Raw genomic sequence first — 22969 nt, 5'->3', positions numbered from 1 at the left:
GGATATTCCATGCGAGAAATTGCCAAGAAACTGAAGATTTCCTACAACGGTGTATACTACTCCCTTCAGAGGAGAGCACAAATAGGCTCGAACCAGAGTAGAAACAGAAGTGGGAGGCCGCGCTGCACAACTGAGCAACAAGACAAGGACATTACAGTCTCTAGTTTGAGAAATAGACGCCTCACAGGTCCTCAGCTGGCAGCTTCATTAAATAGTACCCGCAAAACGCCAGTGTCAACGTCTACAGTAAAGAGGCGACTCCGGGATGCCGGCCTTCAGGGCAGAGTGGCAAAGAATAAGCCATATCTGATATTATACAAGGATAAGGCTGCACATCAAACTTAGATAATGGTATAATGCCTCAAGCATATGGAAAAATATTGGAAAATACAATGAAAAATGCTACTTGCTAACTTGAACATGTGAATAATGAATTGCATACCTGCCATGAATATTAGGAAAAAGGAGATATTTAGCAATCGCATTGATCAATGTAACTGAGCCCCAAAACCTCGTCAAGGTATATCTCTATATTGGGGTCCCTAGCTCTGTGAGCCTAACTGTGTGTCATCTCATTGCAATTAAAAACTGCTGTGGGTGGAGAGGGGTAACCAAGGACTGTCTTATATAGGAGATGGAAAAAACATGGCCGAAAGGGGCGGAGCTGTGTTCACATTCAGAAAAAAAATTACATATAACTGAATAGGATAACTGAAGTGAGCACTAATATATATATTCTGAGTGCAAGCCAAAAAAATACATACTATACAAGGATAAGGCTGCACATCAAACTTAGAAAATGGTATAATGCCTCAAGCATATGGAAAAATATTGGAATAATACAATGAATAATGCCCCCAATATAGAGATCGGCCATGTTTTTTCCATTTCCTATATAAGACAGTCCTTGGTTACCCCTCTCCACCCACAGCAGTTTTTAATTGCAATGAGATGACACACAGTTAGGGTCACAGAGCTAGGGACCCCAATATAGAGATATACCTTGACGAGGTTTTGGGGCTCAGTTACATTGATCAATGCGATTGCTAAATATCTCCTTTTTTCCTAATATTCATGGCAGGTATTCAATTCATTATTCACATGTTCAAGTTAGCAAGTAGCATTTTTCATTGTATTTTTCCAATATTTTTCCATATGCTTGAGGCATTATACCATTATCTAAGTTTGATGTGCAGCCTTATCCTTGTATAGTATGTATTTTTTTGGCTTGCACTCAGAATATATATATTAGTGCTCACTTCAGTTATCCTATTCAGTTATAAGCCATATCTGAGACTGGCTAATAAAAGGAAAAGATTAATATGGGCAAAAGAACACAGACATTGGACAAAGGAAGATTGGAAAAAAATGTTATGGGACAGAAGAATTGAAGTTTGAGGTGTTTGGATCTCACAGAAGAACATTTGTGAGATGCAGAACTACTGAAAAGATGCTGGAAGAGTGCCTGATGCCATCTGTCAAGCATGGTGGAGGCAATGTGATGGTCTGGGGTTGCTTTGGTGCTGGTTAAGTGGGAGATTTGTACAAGTTAAAAGGGATTTTGAATAAGGAAGGCTATCACTCCATTTTGCAATGTCATGCCATACCCTGTGGACAGCACTTGATTGGAGCCAATTTCATCCTACAACAAGACAATGACCCAAAGCCCACCTCCAAATTATGCATGAACTATTAAGGGAAGAAGCCGGCAGCTGGTATCTATCTGCAATGGAGTGGTCAGCCCAGTCACCAGACCTCAACCCTATAGAGTTGTTGTGGGAGCAGCTTGACCGTATGGTGCAAAAAGTGCCCATCAAGCCAATCCAACTTGTGGAGGGGGGAAGCATGGGGTGAAATATCTCCAGATTACCTCCGCAAATTAACAGCTAGAATGCCAAAGGTCTGCAAAGCTGGAATTGCTGCAAAGGAGCATTCTGTGCCGAAAGCAAAGTGTGAAGGAGAAAATTATTATTTCAAGTAAAAATCATTATTTCTCACCTCGTCAGTGTCTGGACGATATTCTCTATTCATTATACAACTCATCTGATAAATAAAAGTATGATTTTTCATAGAAAAGAAAATTTGTCTGGGCGACCCCAAACCTTTGAACTGTAGTGTATGTGAGAGAGATATATACATATACACACACGTACATACATGCACACATATACACATACTATATTATATATACACATACATACAATAAAATGATGTATATACTAATAAAATAAATATATTAAATGAGCTATATTAAGCAAAAAAATAAGATATGTTTTATTAAAAACTATAGATTAAAAAATATCTATTTTCTGTATATAGTTCAAGGTCAAGTTTTCTTCTTTGTCCATAGCTGCACTTCTGTCACTGTCCTATAGGTGGCACTGTTTAAACAATTTAAAGTCATAAAGACAAGGTGACTTCGGGCATTTTCTAGTGTCTTGAGGCCAGTCTTGTGGGTGGGATGTGGTACACCATTTACAAACACTTTTTTTTTTAGGTCCCCCCTATTTAAAGAGTTTGGGGGGCTGTTCAGACAGTGGAATTCACTTGACTCGTACTATTATAATGGCCCTTTATTATAAGGCTGTGACCGGTGTAAGACTCTTCTCTGCAATTCTAGCATTCTATTCATTGATCACGTTACAGTTTTGGGGCTCCGGTAAATGCCATAAATCGGACGCTGGAATCTAGGATGCCTCTGAGTAATGTACAATATATTATAATCTAGTAATAAGATCCTAACACAGCGCAGGATTATAGGAGCCAACGACTTCTGAAAACCGATCCTCCGCGGGGACGACAATCATATCCCAGCAACGTCTGAGACTTCTAACACGCGGCTGCACCGTCACCAGAGGCGGCCGCCCCGTCACCAGAGGCGGCCGCCCCGTCACCAGAGGCGGCCGCCCCGTCACCAGAGGCGGCCGCCCCGTCACCAGAGGCGGCCACCCCGTCACCAGAGGCGGCAGTCCAGGTCAGGACACGATACAGGCAGATCTAGAATCCACCTTTCACTTTTTCACCATTTTGAAGATCTCTGCTGACTGGCGGTGAATGGGAACGCCGATCACTACAGCAGTGCCAGCCTATAGTGGATAACTCCGGGAAGGTTTCCATTCACTGACATATGCAGAGATCTCGTGGCGCCACCATCCGACCTTCACCCGCGACCTCCCAGAATGAAACTTCTCAGAGTCTTCCTCTTTCCTGCGAGTTGCTACATTGTAGCATGAATGTTTGTCAAGGTTGTTAACCCTTGCCTTACCTTCTGCCTCGTACTCTTCGCCCTCTTCACTTCTCCAAAGCTAAAACAGAACAAAGAAGAACGAGAAGTAATGAGAGAACAAAAACAAAAAAACCCAGAAATTTTAACACCCATTTCAATGTAGCAGACAATCCCCCCCAACCCAACAAGCTGTCATTCCACAGTCCTAGCTAAGCTGACAGTCGCCCCCCTCCCATCCGGTCTTGACTTTAGGTTTTATACTTGACCAAGGAGGTCAAAACTACTCAAAATGAAAAAAATGGCTTCCAAGAGCATAAAAGGCGCGGGAAGGAAAGGGGGGTCTCGGAGCTTTTGTCCTACAGATCTTGCATTGTGCAGCAGCTGGACGGCGGGGCGGGAGGGTCACACCTATTAACACGCAATGGTCTGAAAAGGAAAGATTGGAGGCTCCATTGTCCAGGATCCTCCAGATGGTCGGGGGGCTCCAGCAGCAGCGCAGGACCCCGTAGGAGCATCTGTAACTCATGTTGTGTAATAACCCAGCAATTCCCCGCGCTCTGCCATCTGTTTCAAAACCGGACTTTCGTTCTGGGAATGATGGGGACAAGCTTGTTGGTTGGAGCAATAACTATGGCATGGACGGCCACTGATTTCAGTGGGCACTACGTAGTGCGGAGTTATCCCCCCGATCACGGATGGTCTTAGTGGTGTGCCCCAGCCCCACATTACCCAGCTGGATAGGTCACACACAGGCGTGGGATGGAAACGTTGCGGATTTTCAGCTTCTAAATCAACACCTGCCTTTATTACAGGACCAGCAGCCATTTCTGCTGCGGAGTTTACAGCAAATGAGAAAGTGCAAAATAGTCAGCACGGTGCACATGCCGATACACTGCAGATGTCATGTGCATTGAAGGACGGACATAGCTAAAGCAGGTCTGCGAACCCACTGTGTCCATGATGGATCCGACAATCAGCGCAGGATTACAGGAGCCAAATCATATCCAAGAAACACCCGATACGTCATGACACAGGCAGACGACGTCTTATACAGACATGTGTAACGTTTACCAGCGTTTCAGTTTCTGGCCATTTTCAAGATCTATGCTGGCAGTGAATGAATAGAAACGCTGATCATGTCCGCACCACAAGAGATGCTCTAGATCTCTTGACCCAAACAAGAAGAGACCCCCCGAGCGACACCCGAGAAGGGGCCCCCCGAGCGACACCCGAGAAGAGGCCCCCGAGAGACACCCGAGAAGAGGCCCCCCCGGACACCAAGAAGGGGACCCCCCCCCGAGCGACACCGAGAAGGGGACCCCCCCCCCCCGAGCGACACCGAGAAGGGGACCCCCCCGAGCGACACCGAGAAGGGGACCCCCCCCCGAGCGACACCGAGAAGGGGACCCCCCCGAGCGACACCCGAGAAGAGGCCCCCGAGCGACACCCGAGAAGAGGCCCCCGAGCGACACCCGAGAAGAGGCCCCCCCCGGACACCAAGAAGGGGACCCCCCCCCCCGAGCGACACCGAGAAGGGGACCCCCCCCCCCCCGAGCGACACCGAGAAGGGGACCCCCCCGAGCGACACCGAGAAGGGGACCCCCCCGAGCGACACCGAGAAGGGGACCCCCCCCGAGCGACACCGAGAAGGGGACCCCCCCGAGCGTCACCGAGAAGGGGACCCCCCCGAGCGACACCGAGAAGGGGACCCCCCCCGAGCGACACCGAGAAGGGGACCCCCCCCGAGCGACACCGAGAAGGGGACCCCCCCCGAGCGACACCGAGAAGGGGACCCCCCCCCGAGCGACACCGAGAAGGGGACCCCCCCCGAGCGACACCGAGAAGGGGACCCCCCCCCGAGCGACACCGAGAAGGGGACCCCCCCCCGAGCGACACCGAGAAGGGGACCCCCCCGAGCGACACCGAGAAGGGGACCCCCCCGAGCGACACCGAGAAGGGGACCCCCCCGAGCGAGCGACCCCGAGAAGGGGACCCCCCCGAGCGACACCGAGAAGGGGACCCCCCGAGCGACACCGAGAAGGGGACCCCCCGAGCGACACCGAGAAGGGGACCCCCCCGAGCGACACCGAGAAGGGGACCCCCCGAGCGACACCGAGAAGGGGACCACCCGAGTGACACCGAGAAAAGGCCCCCCCGAGACTGCAGCCGTAATATGGATAAGAAAATAAGACCGCAATAATACTATGGTGTAAAGCTTTCTATATACACCAGCAACTACTCTCCACCAGGCACATATTTGCAATATGAAGAGAGGAAAAGCCAGATATCTGAAGGCAGATTATCTGTTCTGAAAAGAAAGGATTAGGCATACTGAGATCAACATGTCTGATCCTTCTTCCCAACACTGGCCAAACAACCAGCATGAGATGGTAACCAGTCCACTAAAATCAGCACCAAAGCCTTCGATAATCGACACCTAATGTCTCGATGACCTTGGCGATCTAGTGATTGCATGAAATGAGGCATTGACGACGTCTTCCGGCAGCCATGTTCCTTTTCAGTCTGACTTGTCACTAATCACCTGTATCCCATAAATCTCCCCCGCCAGAATTGTAAATTTCTTAAATAAAACGGCGAAGCAATTAAGGCGCTCTGATGGCCGGCACCAGCGTCTCCGCGCTCAGCCAGTTATTACTTTGCATCTTCCCCATGGGTGCAGGACGATATAATGAACACGCGGCCGGTCTGGCTGATTAAATAAGGTTGGACGAACTATTAATATTAAACAGCGGGTCTCCACCGCATTCATTATGTAGCCAGTGACTGGATACCCGCGGGGGAGAACGATTCACATTCTTACGCTCCATCCATCGCTGGTGAGCGGAGCATTAATTCAGTGGTTCAGGTTACTGTCGGCGGGAAAAAAGTAAAAAAGCATAGCATAAAAAAGCAAAAACACCTTAGAAACCAGTCCATGATATTAACCCCGTCCATCCACCAATTCACGAGCAAGGACAAGTCGATGGCGAGAGGGAACAAGCCACTGCCAGACATTTCCAGTGTTGGCTTTTCTTTCCCTGGAGATCAAAGGATTGGGCATGCTGAAATTCAACATGCCCAATCTTTCACCTGCACAAAGGGGCAGACTGCCCGATGGCGGATTAAGTTCAGGGTGTATGGAAAGTTTCCACTGGTGATGGAGATGAACATGACCTACGTGCAGAGTTCTCTAGATGCATTCTTGATGTCATAATTTGGAGATGTTGATCGGGGTTGATGGCCTCATGAGAGCTCGCTCTTGTCTTTCGGGCCCATTGTATGGAGGTTCCTCAGATCCCTATGGCTGGGGGTGGACAGACCTGGCTTCCATCCCTACATCTGTCCTGGTTAGGGGGTGCGGACGGGGGAGGCTGCACCTTAATGAGCAGGGCACCCGCTCGCTCCTGAAATATTACATGACATTCTGGAGTGCAGCCAGCGTTGTGGTCGGAGCGAGGTGTGCACCAGGACAAAGAGGTTTTCTTGTCACTACAACAAAGAGATTTACAAGTGGTTGAACTTCAAAGGGCTGAAAGCGAGAAGTAAAACGTGCAGCTTATAGGGGTGTGGACGGAATTCAGCAGCCAGAACATTCCGACCACTTGCCTAATATTGGGCCCGGCTGACCCACCGAGGCCCGGACTCCACAAGGTCCTGCAGTATCCGGGACAAGACGGCAGCAGCAGATTGCCTAAAAGTTCTGAAGGTCGGAGGAGATATTGCCGATCACATTCTTCTAGAGCTAATACCAAGCAGGCGCTCCTGTGTATGGAGAGTCGCTGAGACGCCCGTCGGCCGAACGATTGGCTGAAGTAGCAATCGGTCATCAGCCGTCTAATCTAAACTGTCGGATTGCATCCTGTAGGTTGCTTGGTGCAGCTTACATGGATCGGACTGGTTTTTCCAGCACATCTCACAGAGAATCAATCAGACTGACGCCTGGAGAATTGGAGATAACCCACCACCTTGATCTCCGACATGCTCCTGACCAACCATGATCCTGCTAGAAGAGGTGCTGCTATTAGGAAATCCCTCTCCACCGATTCGTCTTTAGCATAGCACATCTGGGTGCCATCTCTTCCCCGACTATGTAATGCAAAATGTGACTCATAACACCAGGCCACCATCTTCCATTGTTTCCTGGTCCAGTTCTAAAGCTCACAGGCCCATTGGTGGTGCTAGATGGTGGTCAGGAGTCAGAGGCTGTACATCTCCATCCACAGAAGGAGCTTGTTTTTTTCCTACCTCAGAAACTTGGTAGGGGACCGAGCCCAACTGTCTGGCTTATACGACCATTGCTTATAAGTGAGCCTTAGGTGTGCAATAACCTATTCCCAAGTTCAGCGATTATTCTTAGACCTCTAAAGATTGGTTGTAACTACTGTTCACCCTATAGCACCCATCATGTGGCAATAACACCCGACAAGGCCCGCCGCGTAAAAGGGAACACCCGACAAGGCCCGTCGCGTAAAAGGGAACACCCGACAAGGCCCGTCGCTTAAAAGGGAACACCCGACAAGGCCCGTCGCGAAAAAGGGAACACCCGACAAGGCCCGTCGCGAAAAAGGGAACACCCGACAAGGCCCGTCGCGTAAAAGGGAACACCCGACAAGGCCCGTCGCGTAAAAGGGAACACCCGACAAGGCCCCTCGCGTAAAAGGGAACACCCGACAAGGCCCCTCGCGTAAAAGGGAACACCCGACAAGGCCCGTCGCGTAAAAGGGAACACCCGACAAGGCCCCTCGCGTAAAAGGGAACACCCGACAAGGCCCCTCGCGTAAAAGGGAACACCCGACAAGGCCCCTCGCGTAAAAGGGAACACCCGACAAGGCCCCTCGCGTAAAAGGGAACACCCGACAAGGCCCCTCGCGTAAAAGGGAACACCTCACTGATGGCAAGCAAAAAATTAATGTAATGCAAACTGAAGGACACTCCTCTTGTTTACTGGAGTGTTATGTTCAAGAGTGATCATTGTGTTTTACAAGTATTCGGCACCCTGGCAACAAAAGTTACCGTCTCTACAATTTATATTGTGCTGTTCTGTAAAGAGGCCATGTCTGGAAAAAAATGGTTAGACTAGAATTGTATTTGTCACCCGGTGGCTTCGGGGGGGGGGGGGGGGGGGGGGCGGCACTATGCTGCACGATGAGATTGTGCACGCCGGACACTTAAATACAAGGGTGGTGGTGGGGTTCCTCTAAATAGTAATGTCGCAGTGATTCACCAAGGACCAGAGTAAGTGAAGCGCAAAATGTGATTAGGTGGAGCACAACGCAATTCTCAGAAACCCAAAGCTGGATGGACGGAGCAGACAGACACTTTGGGGAACTCCATTTTTATGGGACATCCAAGATAGAGGTCCACAAATCACAACTCAAACATATAGACACTTTCAATAAGTCAACTTTCTGTATTCTGACCGTGGGGGTCCCATAGTGCTCTACGGATACGTTCAGCTCATGTGCCGGAGAGCCTGAACACCCGCCAAACGTGATGTGAACCAACCTATAGATCTCCAGCTATTGGGACATTTTCTCGTGTTGCCATCTCCCAAAAGCTAAAATATTAATGAGCGAGAATGTAGATAAACGTGTAGGAGTTATCCATCACCGGGGAGAGATTCCCTCGGAAAGCGTGGGGACATTAAATAACACATGTCACAATGTAATTTACTTCAGTATTTAGGTAATTAAGAGCCGAGCGGATCGTTTAAACTGCCGGCGTCTGATAGTCCTCTGGAGCCGGCAGGCGCGGCCATACTACGGAGAGGACAGGGAGGGAAGACATCATTAACCATATTGTAAGGAGCAGCTGCAGCAGGCACGTAGCGCATCCGAGAAGAAAAAAAACATGATCTATAAACCCCTGGTACTGAAATCGAGTGCGTCACGCCGGGTGGAGAAGCCGATCAGTATTCACCTCCCGACGCCGGGCGCCACCTGCGCATCCGCTGCTCATTGTACATTGTTAAAAACCCTCGAGTCCTCGGGGGTCGGCGTGTTCACCTGATCGCAGCGGGCGCCACATCTGCTTTATTCTGACTTCTATGATCTCCCGCTGCATTTTATATTGAGATATAAATTTTAAAAAAAATAAAAATAAAAAAAAAAATCCGCTTATACAAGGCTAATTTTTTTTTTTTCCTCCGCACCAAGAATGCATTCACCATCAAACATCTCCAGGACAGATCTGGGGGAATTTAAAAGGGGCTGTCTAACGTCATGAAAACAGTCTTATAAACTGTTTACGATGGTCTAAATTTACAAAAGTAAATCAACCTAACAGCTCCTTCAGACCAGCAAATATTCGGTCCATGGACTACACGTGGATGCATTATAGCCAGTGTAAATGGCAGGTTGTTACGCCACATATGCGGTTCTGATCCATACTAATAACCAGAATAGTGCAGGCAATGAGAAGGAAGCTCCGCCATCGGGCCGCACTGCAGAAGAGCACACGGAGACCGTCACGTCAGTAACTGCAATATCGCATTTTTTTAAATAACGCTGCCTGAATCCAGCTTGTAGGGTTGTTTGGGACCAACAAATCCATGATATCCCACCAATCAGTTGATATCTTCATTGGAAACTCTTAGCGTATAGAAAAGCGCCATACACTATATAGTGGTCATTCCCAGGTACTGCAGGTCAGCTCCGATTAAAATGAATGGGATCTGAGCTGATAACGCAAGACTTCACAGTTATGTATCCATCTTAAAGGATAGAAAATCAATGTCTAAGTCCTGAACAACTGTGTGTGGTTAAACGGCGCCCTGTAACGAAGCACACCGGTCTCAATCAGTATTACTAATTCTAAATGCTTCCACATGCAGGACCGGCGTCAGCAACCGGGCAAGTGCCGGGGCCCTGGACAGTCTGGGGGACGCCCACTTGCCGTCGTCAGATCTGTGACCCCCAAGCCCAGTTCCGGAGAGCACAGTGCTCGGGCGGCAGCCGCACTTCCCACACTGGCACGCAGGCCACAGTGATCGCTGCGTGCTCCTGCTTTGAAGTTAATTTGTGGGCAGAGCTACCACGCGATGTGCTCCAGTCCCACAGATGAAGAAGAGCCGCAGCGTTAGCCAGCGTCCCCCAGCACAGCGGGACCCTCCACCGTGACCTGAGCTGTATGGGCACTCCCCCAGAGCTGCAGGCACCCCCCAGAGATGTATGCCACCCACATCAGTAATGATGACCCCCTGGAAGAAGCCCACGCGAAACGCGCATAGGGGTCTTGGAGGGACATAGTATTGCAGGACTCTGGGGACTATGGGTGAGTGCTATGAGATATTGATGTACTTAGTACCTTAGCTGCTTCTTTGCACAGGCACCTTATGCTTAGGGGTGAGTTCTACGTTTTTGATCAGGTACTTCTTTGCGGCTATTATGCACTAGTACTTTATACCCACCCTATGTTTACATTGACCTGCAATGCTGTGTTTTTCTTTAGTTTTCATCCTTACTGAGCACCCATTTTTGTTGCATTGTATTGTCTGCTGTCTTATGATATATGTTTAATAAATGGAATTTAGCATATTATTGGTGGATTTCTGACTATTTTCTATAGGTTAAATGTGTAATGTCTATGCCCCCTCAGTAATGTCTATTCCCCCTCTGTAATGTTTATGCCCCCTCTGTAATGTCTATGCCCCCTGCCCCTCCTGTGCTGTATATACTGTAGCCCCCAGCCCCTACTGTGATGCATATACAGCAGTGTCAGTGTGCACAGCTATGTCTGTTAGTGTCAGCCATCATGAAGCCTGCACAGCCCCATGCCCAGGAGGAGCTGGACGGGAAACAAGCGGGGAAGATGAGAAGCTGCTGCAGGTTTCCCCATATTAATATCTCTAATGTGTTTGTGTGTGCGCATCTATGTATGTCAATGTATATATTTATGTCTGGATATATTTATTTTTGTTAATTTGTCTTCAAATATGTACATATGCTTGTATCTGTACACATCTGTGTATGTGTCTGCATGTTTATGGGGCCCACTGAGACTTTTTCACCCGGAGCCGGCCCTGCCCGTACAGGTGGATGACACTAAAGAGGAAACTGAAATATCAGTATTAACATGGTCAGAAATTGCAGCCTCCATGAGGATGATGCTCAGGTCAGATTAAGTCAAGTCCCCAGTTCTGGAAGAGAACAAACCTAACCAAGGGTACAGCCACGTGACGGCTGGCAGTGCCCTAACAAGTCAATTTGCCTTGACCGATGGATTAAAATACAAAGGTAGGATGTAACCAATCTCATTCAAGGTAAGGATGCAATTAAACCAGATTTATATACCCCATTCATCCTGACCCCATAACTGTGCCTCCTGATGAAGTGTCCAAGAGACAATTAATTAGGTTTCTTAACTACACCAACTGAAATTGAAGATGACCCACCAAAGATAACCGGGAGCAGCTAGAGCGAATCCCGAGAAAGTATCCGTCACCCGCCAGATGGCAAAGAAAAATAAATGTCCCCCTAAAGCCACAAAATTAATTTATTTTCTTACCTCTTCGCAGTTCCTGGAGCTGACCTGTGAGGACCTCGTCCCTTCATCTTCAGGTTCAATTACGGTCTCTTCATCAAACTCTTCCAGCGAGTCTTCAAGCTCTGGCACAGAGCGGCGGCCGTAACGCTTGCCATCTTTGATGTATTTGGGCTGGGCTTCGGGGGAGCAATCTGGCGTCAAAAATCAAAATAAAGTAGTTTAGTTCTCTACACGGAGATCGATGGAAGAGCCTCTGGCCTCTTGTGATAACAGAGCGTTTTTGAAAAAGGTAAATGTTCAATAATGAAGAGAAAGCTCTTCAAAAAGGAGGTTTAATTAAAATAGAAAACAAAAACCTAACTTTATGAAGGAATCAGCCATCAACCTTCAAAAAAAAATCTCCTCCGTCATACCTGTAGGATCCGAGAGCTTATATACACAAGCAGCATTGGTCAGCAGATCTAAGGTATAAGTCTAGTTCTGGTTCCCATACCCCCACTATAGACCATATACAAGTGTAGATTTTGTTGATGGCCATCACTCTCCCAAGTTTTCGAGACGCTCAGTCAATTTCTTATATGTATTATGGACACTGCACCCATCAGGGGTCAAGGTAACTAAAAGATACCGACAAAAACTGCATCTTCCAGAGGTCAACAGCAGATTACGGCCATAGTTTGACAGCTCATGAAGACCAACAGCTAAAAGCCAAGGACTGTTCTAACCTCATGGCATGGACCCATCATTTTTCATAGGTCTACTAGATTTGATCGGTTTGACATTCAGGACTTTATAGTTCCTGTTAGTAATGTTCCTGAACTTTAACTCCACAGACGAAAACCTGCATCTTTGAAAGGTCAACTAGACTTTACTACCATAAATGGTTTGGAATTTAGGAGTTTTAAAATTGGTAAAGTTTAGTTGACCTAAGGAAGATGTCTGTAACAGTTTGAGGTTAGACCAGATTTTGGGAACTCCTGAACATTCAACAGCTCAAAGCCAAAAAACTAGCCAAATGATGCATACCATTATCAACACCTTGCATTGGACTATATGAAGTTAGAAGCTCTACTACCAAAGGCCAAGGATTGGTCCAGTGTTACCTCCAATGCTGGCTACAACGATATGTTCAATGGTTTCCACCAAACTGCAGCTTTTATAGATAAACTAGACATCCTCTGCTGTAAATTTGTAAGTGACTGCCAACAGGTAAAGCTAAATAACTGGTCCTTTAACCCTCAAGGAGCCTTTCCAAACCTATTATACAGCAATATCCAATTTCCATTGAGTCTAATTATAAAAAAGGGACAACTTGTCCACCCAGCCAAGAGATCCAATTTTGAAAAAAATGAGTTGAACTGCACTCGTTCTCAGATTGTTTGGTTGACGCCATGACAGAACAAATGTCAGCTGAATGATTATTTGGCCACCAGCTATCATATGGCTATAGCCAATTTTTCATTGGCTTTGTAAAGTGTCATTTTCACAGACACTATACGGCTTTGTGCAACCACATTTCGGGACATCAAAAAGATGGACAGCAGTGTAAAAAAATAGCCCAATTATGATGATATTTACATACGAGAGGCCAAAACAGGAGTATCCAAAAGGTCAAGTAGTTTGGCCAACCTCAACAAATGGAAGGTATTGCAGCATCTAAAATCAAGACCACCATAAGGGCGATGGCCAAGTAGGAAGAAGAAATAAATTTAGCCCCATCTGAACCAACACGTCAAAATTCACCCCGACCATGAACGATAGTCTAAAACACAAGCAACGTCTATAATCCCAAATACTACCATGGTGGAGTACTTCTACCATGACTTTCCCATCATTTCCCCCTATGGCGTGGTACCTCTACCATGACTTTGCCATCATTTCCCCCTATGGCGTGGTACCTCTACCATGACTTTGCCATCATTTCCCCCTATGGCGTGGTACCTCTACCATGACTTTGCCATCATTTCCCCCTATGGCGTGGTACCTCTACTATGACTTTGCCATCATTTTCCCCCTATGGCGTGGTACCTCTACTATGACTTTGCCATCATTTCCCCCTATGGCGTGGTACCTCTACCATGACTTTGCCATCATTTCCCCCTATGGCGTGGTACCTCTACCATGACTTTCCCATCATTTCTCTCATGCACAATCAATAAAACCACAGAAGCATTGCACAATGGTGCTAAACCTCATCCAAAAACGTCTGCGCCCTGTGATTTTTTTTCCCCCCATTTAGCATATTGTGAATAGTCCCCGCCATTTGCACCCGGCAGGTTGATTATATAGACTACACAAAGGGATTCTTACATCTAGCACAATATACGCCTGGGTGGTCGGGATCCCCTTGTGTTCAGCACTAGGGTTTTTTTTAATAAGGTGTTTAAATTTGCTCCCATTAATTTATATTCCTACATGTTGTTCAAGGACAAAAGAAATGTCTGGACGACATGAAATTAATAAGACCTTGGATGAAGGGAGCGGGTGCAGGAGGGGAAGGGAAGAAGTGTTGATTGTGATCACACAAGAAAAAAAAAAAAAAAATTACAAAAACATCTTCAGCCGACACATCAATGGCAGGAGTCCTTTGAGCCGAACACTTCAAAAACACCTTATGATCCAACTTTCTGCTGATAGATTCCTTTAATAGTGAGCGGGGGGCTTGGAGTGCATCATCTGGAGGCGGTGCAGATACATTATTTAATATCCAGCCCGGAGAACTAGTTATTTGTTGGAAAAATAAATTGATCCCGTAAATTCATCAGGAGCGGAGAGCGCTCTGATCTGTGGGCGAGACGCCGGCGTTCTGCCTTCCAAAGACAATGACCAAATAAGAATAGAATATTCTAATTACTACAATTTACTGATAAATTGGGAAAAAAAAAAGAGAGAAAAAAAAAAGAAAAGGAAAAAAAAATTACAAAATAAACTTTTTTTTGTATGTGAAAAACTGAGTTTCATAGTTTTGGATCAGATTTTCATCCATTTCAGTTTTTAACATATCAGCATTTTTTGTTTGCAAAAAAAAAAAAAAAAAAAAAAAAAAAAAAAAAAAAAAACAATAATAATAATAATTTAAGATTTCTTATAGGGTTTGTTTGAGGAAGGGTTGACCAAGAAGCAATCACTATATTCTTACAAAATAAAGACACAGCCCACATTCCGCTCTGGTGCTGTTCCAGCGTCGATGGTGCCTGGATATTGGCTGCAGCGCTCATGTGGCATAATAGTCACTGGCCGCTAATAGTCTGCATCATTCTCACTTACTACAGATGAAACAGCATCCAATGACATCAGAAATGCAACTCGGAATGTTAGTTTTAACTGAATGAATCAAGAATTCAGAGAATCATTAACGGTTGAGCTCCGAGCCGCAACAGCATCCGGGCCGCAACACCAACTATTTATATTTCAACATGGGGAAATTTAGAGAAACCTTTGTCCGAGTATTGGACAACCCCTTTAAGCTTCACTTTTTGTGAAACACGCGCACTAGCAAGGAGTCCATGCTCTGTCCGGGTTTTTCCTCAACTCATAAACATGAAAATCTTCATGATTTTTGCTATCCGACCGCCTAGGATTAATAATGGACATGTGAACAGCCCCATAGATTACAGGTATGGGTTCTATCCATGAAATCGTCCATGGTGAACGCTGAAGCTTCATGCCCGCCACTTCCGATCATGCGCAATATGAAGCCAGGTGTACGTGTCCCGGCTTCAGAGAGGTCTGGTGCGCTTGACCGGAAGTGCGGGGCATTCAGTTTCAGTGTTCACCGCGGACGCAGGTACGCTCGGCACCGATGGTGATGCTGCATTGAATAGCATGTTAGCATGCTCCTGTGTATACTAACATCCTAAGAGGACGGACTAGTCGGTGAAAGTAACACCCTTGGGGACTAGTCCCTGCGCTCATTAGCATACGATAAAAGATCTTTAGAAATACTTTTTCTATAGATCTCTTTATCTATGCTAGTGTATAAAGGGACAGTTAGGCAGGGATTAGCAATATACACCCAAAACTGCTCGGGGTTCTGGGTGCATATTGCACCCGACAGGTTCCCTTTAATGCCAAAATTTAGAACAAGAGTTTGATACATGAATCATCCAATAAATTTCAGAGTTCAATTACAATTGGTATTAAACTGTCCTCATCCAGCTGTTCATATTTTGACATCATGAGACCAAGATGACACTAACAATTGATCAGCAGCACCGCAATATTGTGAGGCTTCAAGCAGGATGTTCTCAGACGGAAGTGGCTACGGAGCTTAGAGTGTCACTAGCAGGTTGTACAGAGACTCAGAGAGACTGTAAAGGCTGCTTTACACCAGACAATCTATCGTGCGATAGATCGTCGGGGGTCACGGTTTTTGTGACGCACATCCGGCATCGCTGGCGATGCCGGCCTGTGTGACACCTCCTAGCGACGCAGTATCGCTCACAAATCGTGAGTCGTGTACTGCTCGCTAGGTTCCATAATATCGTTTAAATTTAGTTGTTCATCGTTTCCAGGGTAGCACACGTCGCTCCGTGTGACACCCCGGGAACGATGAACAGAAGCTCACCTGTGTCACGCGGCCGCCGCCGGCTATGTGAAGGAAGGAGGTGGGCGGGGTGTTTACGTCCCGCTCATCTCCGCCCCTCCGCTTCCATTGGCCGGCGGCCGTGTGATGTCGCTGTGACGCCGAACGTCCCTCCCACTCCAGGAAGTGGACGTTCGCCGCCCACAGCGAGGTCGCACGAGAGGTAAGTATGTGTGACGGCGGTTACTGACTTTGTGCGACACAGGCAGCGATTTGCCCGTGACGCAAAAAGGACGGGGGCGGGTACGATCGATTGTGAAATCGCACAATCGGTCGTACCATGTAAAGCAGCCTTTAGAGTCACAGAAAAGCAGAGAAGTGGACGTCCTTTGACCACATCCCACCCGGATGACCGCTTAATTGTGAACAATGCCCTTATGATCCAGATGATGAATGCCACACAAATCCAGGAACATTTAAGGGAGGCGAGAGGCCCCCAAGTGTCACGTCAAACCATTCAAAACTGTTTACAACAGCGTGGACTGCGTGATAGATGGATGATCTGCAAGGTTTCTGACTGCACCACCAGGCACAGGCATCATCTACGTACCTGACCACACCACCAATCACAAGCGTCATCTTGCTGGACGAGGGACCAGTGGCCTCAGTGCTGTTCACTGATTAAAGCCAATTCACGCTGAGCTAAAATGATGGCCGCCTGCAATGCTGGAGACGTCAAGGAGAGCGCTGTGCATCAGGCACTTGGCCCTAGATGAGCCTTTGGTGGTGTTAGTGTGGGTCGGTGTGTCTTGTCAATACCGAACGGCCCTACACTGTGTGAATGGTGCAGTGACAGCCCTTACTACTGGAATAACATCATTACTCCAGTCATTGCACCTCTGCATGAGCAACACAGGACTAATTTCACCTTCATGGAGGAAAAATGCTACAGCTCATCGAGATCGCATCATTAGGGAACGGCTGCTAGAGACCTCAGATGGAGCAGCCGGTACTTTCTCCAGACCTTAATCCCATAGAAACTTTAAACTTTAAGTTTTACGTAAAATTTCAGCCGAAAGCCAAAAACATCCCGATCTTTTTGTGATTAGTGTATACTACAGAGCACCAATATTCTGTAACACGGCGACACATCAGTACTCCTCCAGTAAAAGTCACACTTACCAGTGAAAAATAATCTTAAAAAAAAAAAAAAAAGGGTGCAGCTGTGCCCAAAACCTAATTATTAATTATAGGACCCACGCAGCTCAACACAAAATTACATTTCACCCATTTTCTAGATTCCCCTCCTTACCGTAATCTCGTATTCTGCACCGCTACTACAGGGTCAAACACCGCAACCTCCAGCCCCAGCCTTAAATTAATCTCCTTCATTTATTAGCGAGGGACAAATTTAATCACGGCTACCTATCATGGCGTGAACAGATGCCGCTGACGATCCGGTTGGGGCGCCCGTGTGCGCCATTATACGGCTGTATATAAGAACAAGTGGCAAGAAGGTGGGGGATTGATGGCGGTGTTATATACTCAACAATGAAATTACCACACCAAGAAGGAAACGTGGAATTACAGAAATCACGGGATGGAGACATGTTACTGATCTGCAAATGATGGAAAAAAAAAAAAAAAAAATGGAAACAAAATTCTTAAAACCTTTTCGATTTAATCAGTCTGGAGTGTGACAGCCCAGTGCAGAAATCCCAACACTTCCAGCCTCAGCTGCCATCACTGAGGTCATTCATGGTCATCTGAGGACGCTTCTGCTGCTGAATGCACTTGAGCAAACTATCAAGATCCTCTGCTGGCAGCTGCTGTGTAATCACTGACTAATAACATTCCCGATGGAGACAAGTCCGGAGACTATGCTGCCATAGGAGCAGGTTTAGGTCACTCAGTAGTAGAAGGAACATGTGGCCTGGCGTGGTCGTATTTTAAGCTGGTCATCAAATTTTGTTTCAATTATCAGTAGCTGTCACAATCTTCCTCGACTGTCATGGCGGCATTGGATCTGTTCACATGGCAGACTGACACTCCAACCGATGGTTTCTCTGGTGTCTGGGATCAACACAGGCAGACTCGGGAGGCGACTTGCTGTGTGCTGAATCATAGGCAGGCTAGCAAGAGTTAATCTCTGCTAGTCTGCTTGTTCCTCTATCACATGTTGTGGGGGAAACCTATCACATCTGCTTCCCTCCTATTTATGCTGGTTGAAACCTTCTACCCATGCCAGCTATAGTTTATTCTAAGTTATCTGTGAGGTGTCGTGTCCCAAATGCTTTGGTGAAAGTTGTGCTTTTTGCTTGGTGTGGTTTTGTACTTTCTTCCTACTATTGTTTTCCTCCTGAATCTCTTATTGTCTTTACCTTTGTGTGCGCGCTGTGTGGCAGTTTTGTTTTTTCCCCTTGTCTATCTGTGGGTTTCATCATACTCCTGTCCAGTCCCTCCCTGGGTAGATGGGGAGTGGGGAAAACAGATCAGGACTGGTCAGGAGCATGGCCAGAAAGGAGACTCAGGCATCTCCACCATCAGAAGTATCGCTGAGATTAGGGACAGCATAGGGCCCCCTAGCTTTAGGGACAGCTTAGAGCCCAGGTTCCCTGCTATCACATAGTCATCGTGACCGTAACACATCTCCATCCTGTGATTTCCAGAATTACACCACATTTCCTTCTTGGAGTTGTCATTTTAGTGTTGAGGAGCGTATAATTAATTACACTCTTATGATCAAGAAAAATAAAAAAAAAATATAGAAAAAAATTCTGGCTTCACATTCCAAGCAGCTAATTTAGCAAAGTTATGTCCTAAGCGTTCAAAACGAGAAGGAATGATTAAAGCGGAGACGTCGCCGGGGTTTTAAAAATTCTGTCACTAATGGAGCGGCTGAGGCCTCGGAAGACTAATTGCAAAAATGAGACATTACCCGGCATCCAGTCATTAGGGAGAATGGAAATCAGGAGTAGAGACGAAAAGCAGAGAAATAGTCTGCCGGAAAGCATCACACACCCAAACGTCAAGACTACGGACGAGTGATCCAACGTGTTCAGGAGGTTAAATAGGTAAAATGGATCAGGACGGCAGCCTATATGTTTACTGAGACAGGATGCAACTGTAGCAAACCCTCAGCCAGTGTAGATAAGGTATTCCTTTTCTATAAAAATGGTTAAGAATTGACGCTCAACATTTGTTAAAGTTGGAACTTTAGAGGACCTCTCCGTCACGGATGTATCATGCCGGCTGACAATCCACTGGCCGAGATTGGCAGCATGTGTTGTTGTCTGACAGTTGCCTGTTTCTGAACCTGCAGACTCTAAAGCGGGCTTTACACGCAGCGACATCGCTAACGAGATGTCGTTGGGGGTCACGGAATTCGTGATGCACATCCGGCCTCGTTAGTGACGTCGTTGCGTGTGACACGTACGAACGACCAAAAATACTCACCTTATCGTTGATCGTTGTAATCCCGATTATCGTTGCTGCTTTTGCACGCAGGTGGTTCGTCGTTCCTGAGGCAGCACACATCGCTATGTGCGACACCCCGGGAAGGACGAACAACAGCTTACCTGTGTCCTCCGGCAACGAGGTGGACGTCTTTCCTTCGGCTGCTCTCCGCCCCTCTGCTTCTATTGGCCGCCTGCCGTGTGACGTCACTGTGACGCCGCACGAACCGCCCCCTTAGAAAGGAGGCGGTTCGCGGCCACAGCGACGTCGCAGGGAAGGTAAGTCCGTGTGACAGGGCCTAACGATATTGTGCACCACGGGCAGCGATTTGCCCGTGACACACAACCGACGGGGGCGGGTGCGATCGGCAGCGACATCGCTAGCGATGTCGCTGGGTGTAAAGCCCGCTTAAGACCCTGGGAAACTGTCAGTTTTTCCTCTCAGTTGCCAACCTCTCACTTCCTTTTTAAACCTCACCCTGGGGGAATTTGGGTGCGGTTAATAGTTTGTTCCTGACTGAGCTGTGGAGAAGCCATCTTCAGTTGCTTAAGTCTTCTGTGGTTGTCTTTGCTATCTACCAGGGTTCTGGTGATTCCTTTTGTGTTTCCCCTGTTTTGTTCCCTTTTGTCTTCCATTACTTATAGTGGTGTTGATTAAGGGGCCCATTTGCCAGAGTAAAATAGGGCCCCAAGTGCCGAACCTATATAGGGTCGGTGAGGGCAGCGAGGGTGAGCTGCAGGTTGTGGTCAGGAGTCACCACTTCCCCTAGCGATAGGGCATTCCTGTTACACCTCGTGGCTCTCCTGTGGCAAGGAATGAGACAGTCTCCTTGCCTGCCACGAGCGCTCCTGCTCCGCAGCGCCGAAGGTCTGCCAGACTGCGCAGAGTGCAGGAGAAACCTCCTCAGAGAGGCAGCACAAGGGTGACACCTAGTGGTACTCCTGTTGCAAGAAATGAGGCGGTCTCCTATTCCTTGCCTGCCACAGCTCCTCCTGCTCAGCAGCCTCGAAGGTCTGTGAGGTTGCGCAATGTGCAGAGATTTGCTGCTCAGGGAAGCAGTGAGACTCCCGTTATCTCTACACATTGTGAGACCGAGGATCCCGCCTCTATTTCCCAGAGGCAGGAGGGTGAGCATGTGCTATGCTTGGTGGATCCTGATTCGCCCACTGACGTCACACGGCTTGATGACAAGGCTGGTGACGTGGTGAATCCTGACTGGCCAGGCTGGGATGTCGTGGATCCTGATTGGGTCAAGTCCGTCATCTCCGCCTCGCGCCCGCCCTTGGCTGGAGCTACACCTCCTTAAAAGCTCCTCCTGCCATCATGGCGGCGCGCGACCGTCCTTCTATGTTTGGATGTCTTGCAGCGTGCTGCCACGCCACTGCTCAGGCATTATCTTCTTCTGTGGGCTTGGCCCTTGCTGCTTAGGCAGCACCTGGTTTGCAGGCCGTGTCCCTGCCTTGCTGCTCTGGCAGTAGCTCCTTCTACAGGCCGTGTTCCTGTCCCAGGTGAGCTCCTCAAGTCTCCACTGGACTCACCTGGTTATTGAAAGCACACGTGCGTGGGCACCTCTGTGCTACCCTCGTGCCATATTCTCGTGACTTCCACTGGCACACGTGCGTGGGCACCTCTGTGCTTCCCCGTGCAACAGGTACACCGAGCCGTGTGATCCCTGCCATACAACCCACACGGGTTAGGGCAGATCGGTGTACATAGATAGTCTGTGACATTCCAGACGATCGCTAGCAGCAACCCGCTCACTCTTCACCCACCATAGCGGCGGTCCCTTACACCGCACAGTGGACCTTGACCGGCGGAAGCTGTCCATTCCCCATCTTGGCACGCTTCCCCGGGTCCCCCTCGTAACACATTCCTTTTCTTCTCCCTTTGTGTTATCCTATACGGCCGGTATAGCTTCTATTCCCGGCTGTGACACTCTCACTTGCCTTTTCTTTCTACCTGTCGTAAATGCCGCTGTTTTCCTGAATCCGTCAATGCTTTTCTTTAGTTCCTGCACCTCCTCATTCCCAAGATATGGCCTCCTCTTCTCTGTATACAAAGCTATTCTTGTAAGCCAAGTGGGTGTGGTGTCCACCTTCTTCATGGGCGTCTACTAAAGGAACACTCCCACTTGGCAAAAAAAACAAAAAAAAAATTAAAAAAAATGACTTTATAAACCAGGAATAAGAGGCCATATCTCTGGAACGGAGAGGCGCAGGAACAAAAGAAAGCCATCGCCGGATTGAGGAGAACAGCGGCATTTACAATAGGTGAGAAAAAAAGATATAAATAACATACAAATTTTAAGCAAGTGACAGGTCATCCTTGAAGGGGATGACCCTTAAAAACAAAAACATTAATCATCTATCATGTGTGTAGTTGATAAATATGGGTCAGACCACCAATACAAAGAATGAGGGGCCCAAGTCCCCTGTGGGGATGAAAACCTAGTGAGCATGTGCAACCACCACTCCGATAGCTGCACATGCTCACTGCTGGCTGTTTCAAAGCGCACAGAGAGATTTGGCACCCCTGTTCTTACAGGACTCCCAGAGAGCAAACATTCATCCTGTGGATCTACAGGTGCCTTATAAAGATCCATATCTCATATACTTGGACCTTGGATGGTTCTGCTGAACCAAAGTTCCTTCCTTTCATGAATTTGCCACCAGTGATAAATGCATTACCCTGGTTACAAGTGTAGCAAATACTTTAAGAAACCCCTTTAAGGATAGATTGCTACCTTCCCCCTTAAGGAATGCCATGTTATATATGAAGGCTGCAATTTAGAGAGCGCAGCTGAAGGGGATTTGCACTTTCATACACTAACTCATTATAGCCCCCCATATAGCGCACGCAGCTGCCTTCCTGCCCCGTCATACAGCGCACAAATGATGAAGTGGGAACCAGGCCCGGGCCATTGTACGAGCTGTGAAGGATGTGTTCGCTGGGTATAATTGGGACCCTGTGATTAGTCTCAGCCTTGTAAGAACCCCCAGAGTCCTTTGGTAATGGGGCCTCCTATTGTGCCGGATCTCGCTCCTTCAGCTCAATGCCTTCTCTGAATCCATCTATTCCCCGTCTCCTCGGGTCGAAATGACCTCTTCACTACAGAAGTAGGACTAATGCAAGAAGTAGGAAGAGGGCGGAGGAGAGCGGGGGAGGGGGATAAGCCGATCATCCATCATGATCGCATCATGATTAGGTTTTCACTGACAGCAGTGTCTGAGCCTTTGCTTTAAAGGAAGAGCTCGGGTACACAGATTTTCAATTTTTTT

At 47.6% G+C, this 22969-nt stretch overlaps 1 protein-coding gene across 3 annotated transcripts in view; it reads right to left on the bottom strand.

Moving 5' to 3' along the window:
• Nucleotides 1-22969, bottom strand: part of NIN (ninein) — a 108809-nt gene that overhangs the window by 45604 nt on the left and 40236 nt on the right. For all 3 annotated transcript variants that reach the window (XM_075330108.1, XM_075330109.1, XM_075330110.1), the window contains exons 4-5: nucleotides 11732-11901; nucleotides 3266-3305 (exon numbers count right to left, since the gene is read on the bottom strand). In XM_075330108.1, the coding sequence (XP_075186223.1) occupies nucleotides 3266-3305; nucleotides 11732-11901 (210 nt within the window). The remainder of the gene's footprint in view (nucleotides 1-3265; nucleotides 3306-11731; nucleotides 11902-22969) is intronic.

The sequence above is a fragment of the Anomaloglossus baeobatrachus genome, chromosome 12 (genome assembly GCF_048569485.1).
Source record: "Anomaloglossus baeobatrachus isolate aAnoBae1 chromosome 12, aAnoBae1.hap1, whole genome shotgun sequence".
In the NCBI taxonomy this organism is placed as follows: Eukaryota; Metazoa; Chordata; class Amphibia; order Anura; family Aromobatidae; genus Anomaloglossus; species Anomaloglossus baeobatrachus.
The sequence above is the reverse complement of the archived record's forward strand: the minus strand, read 5'-3'. Positions and strand labels throughout refer to the sequence as shown.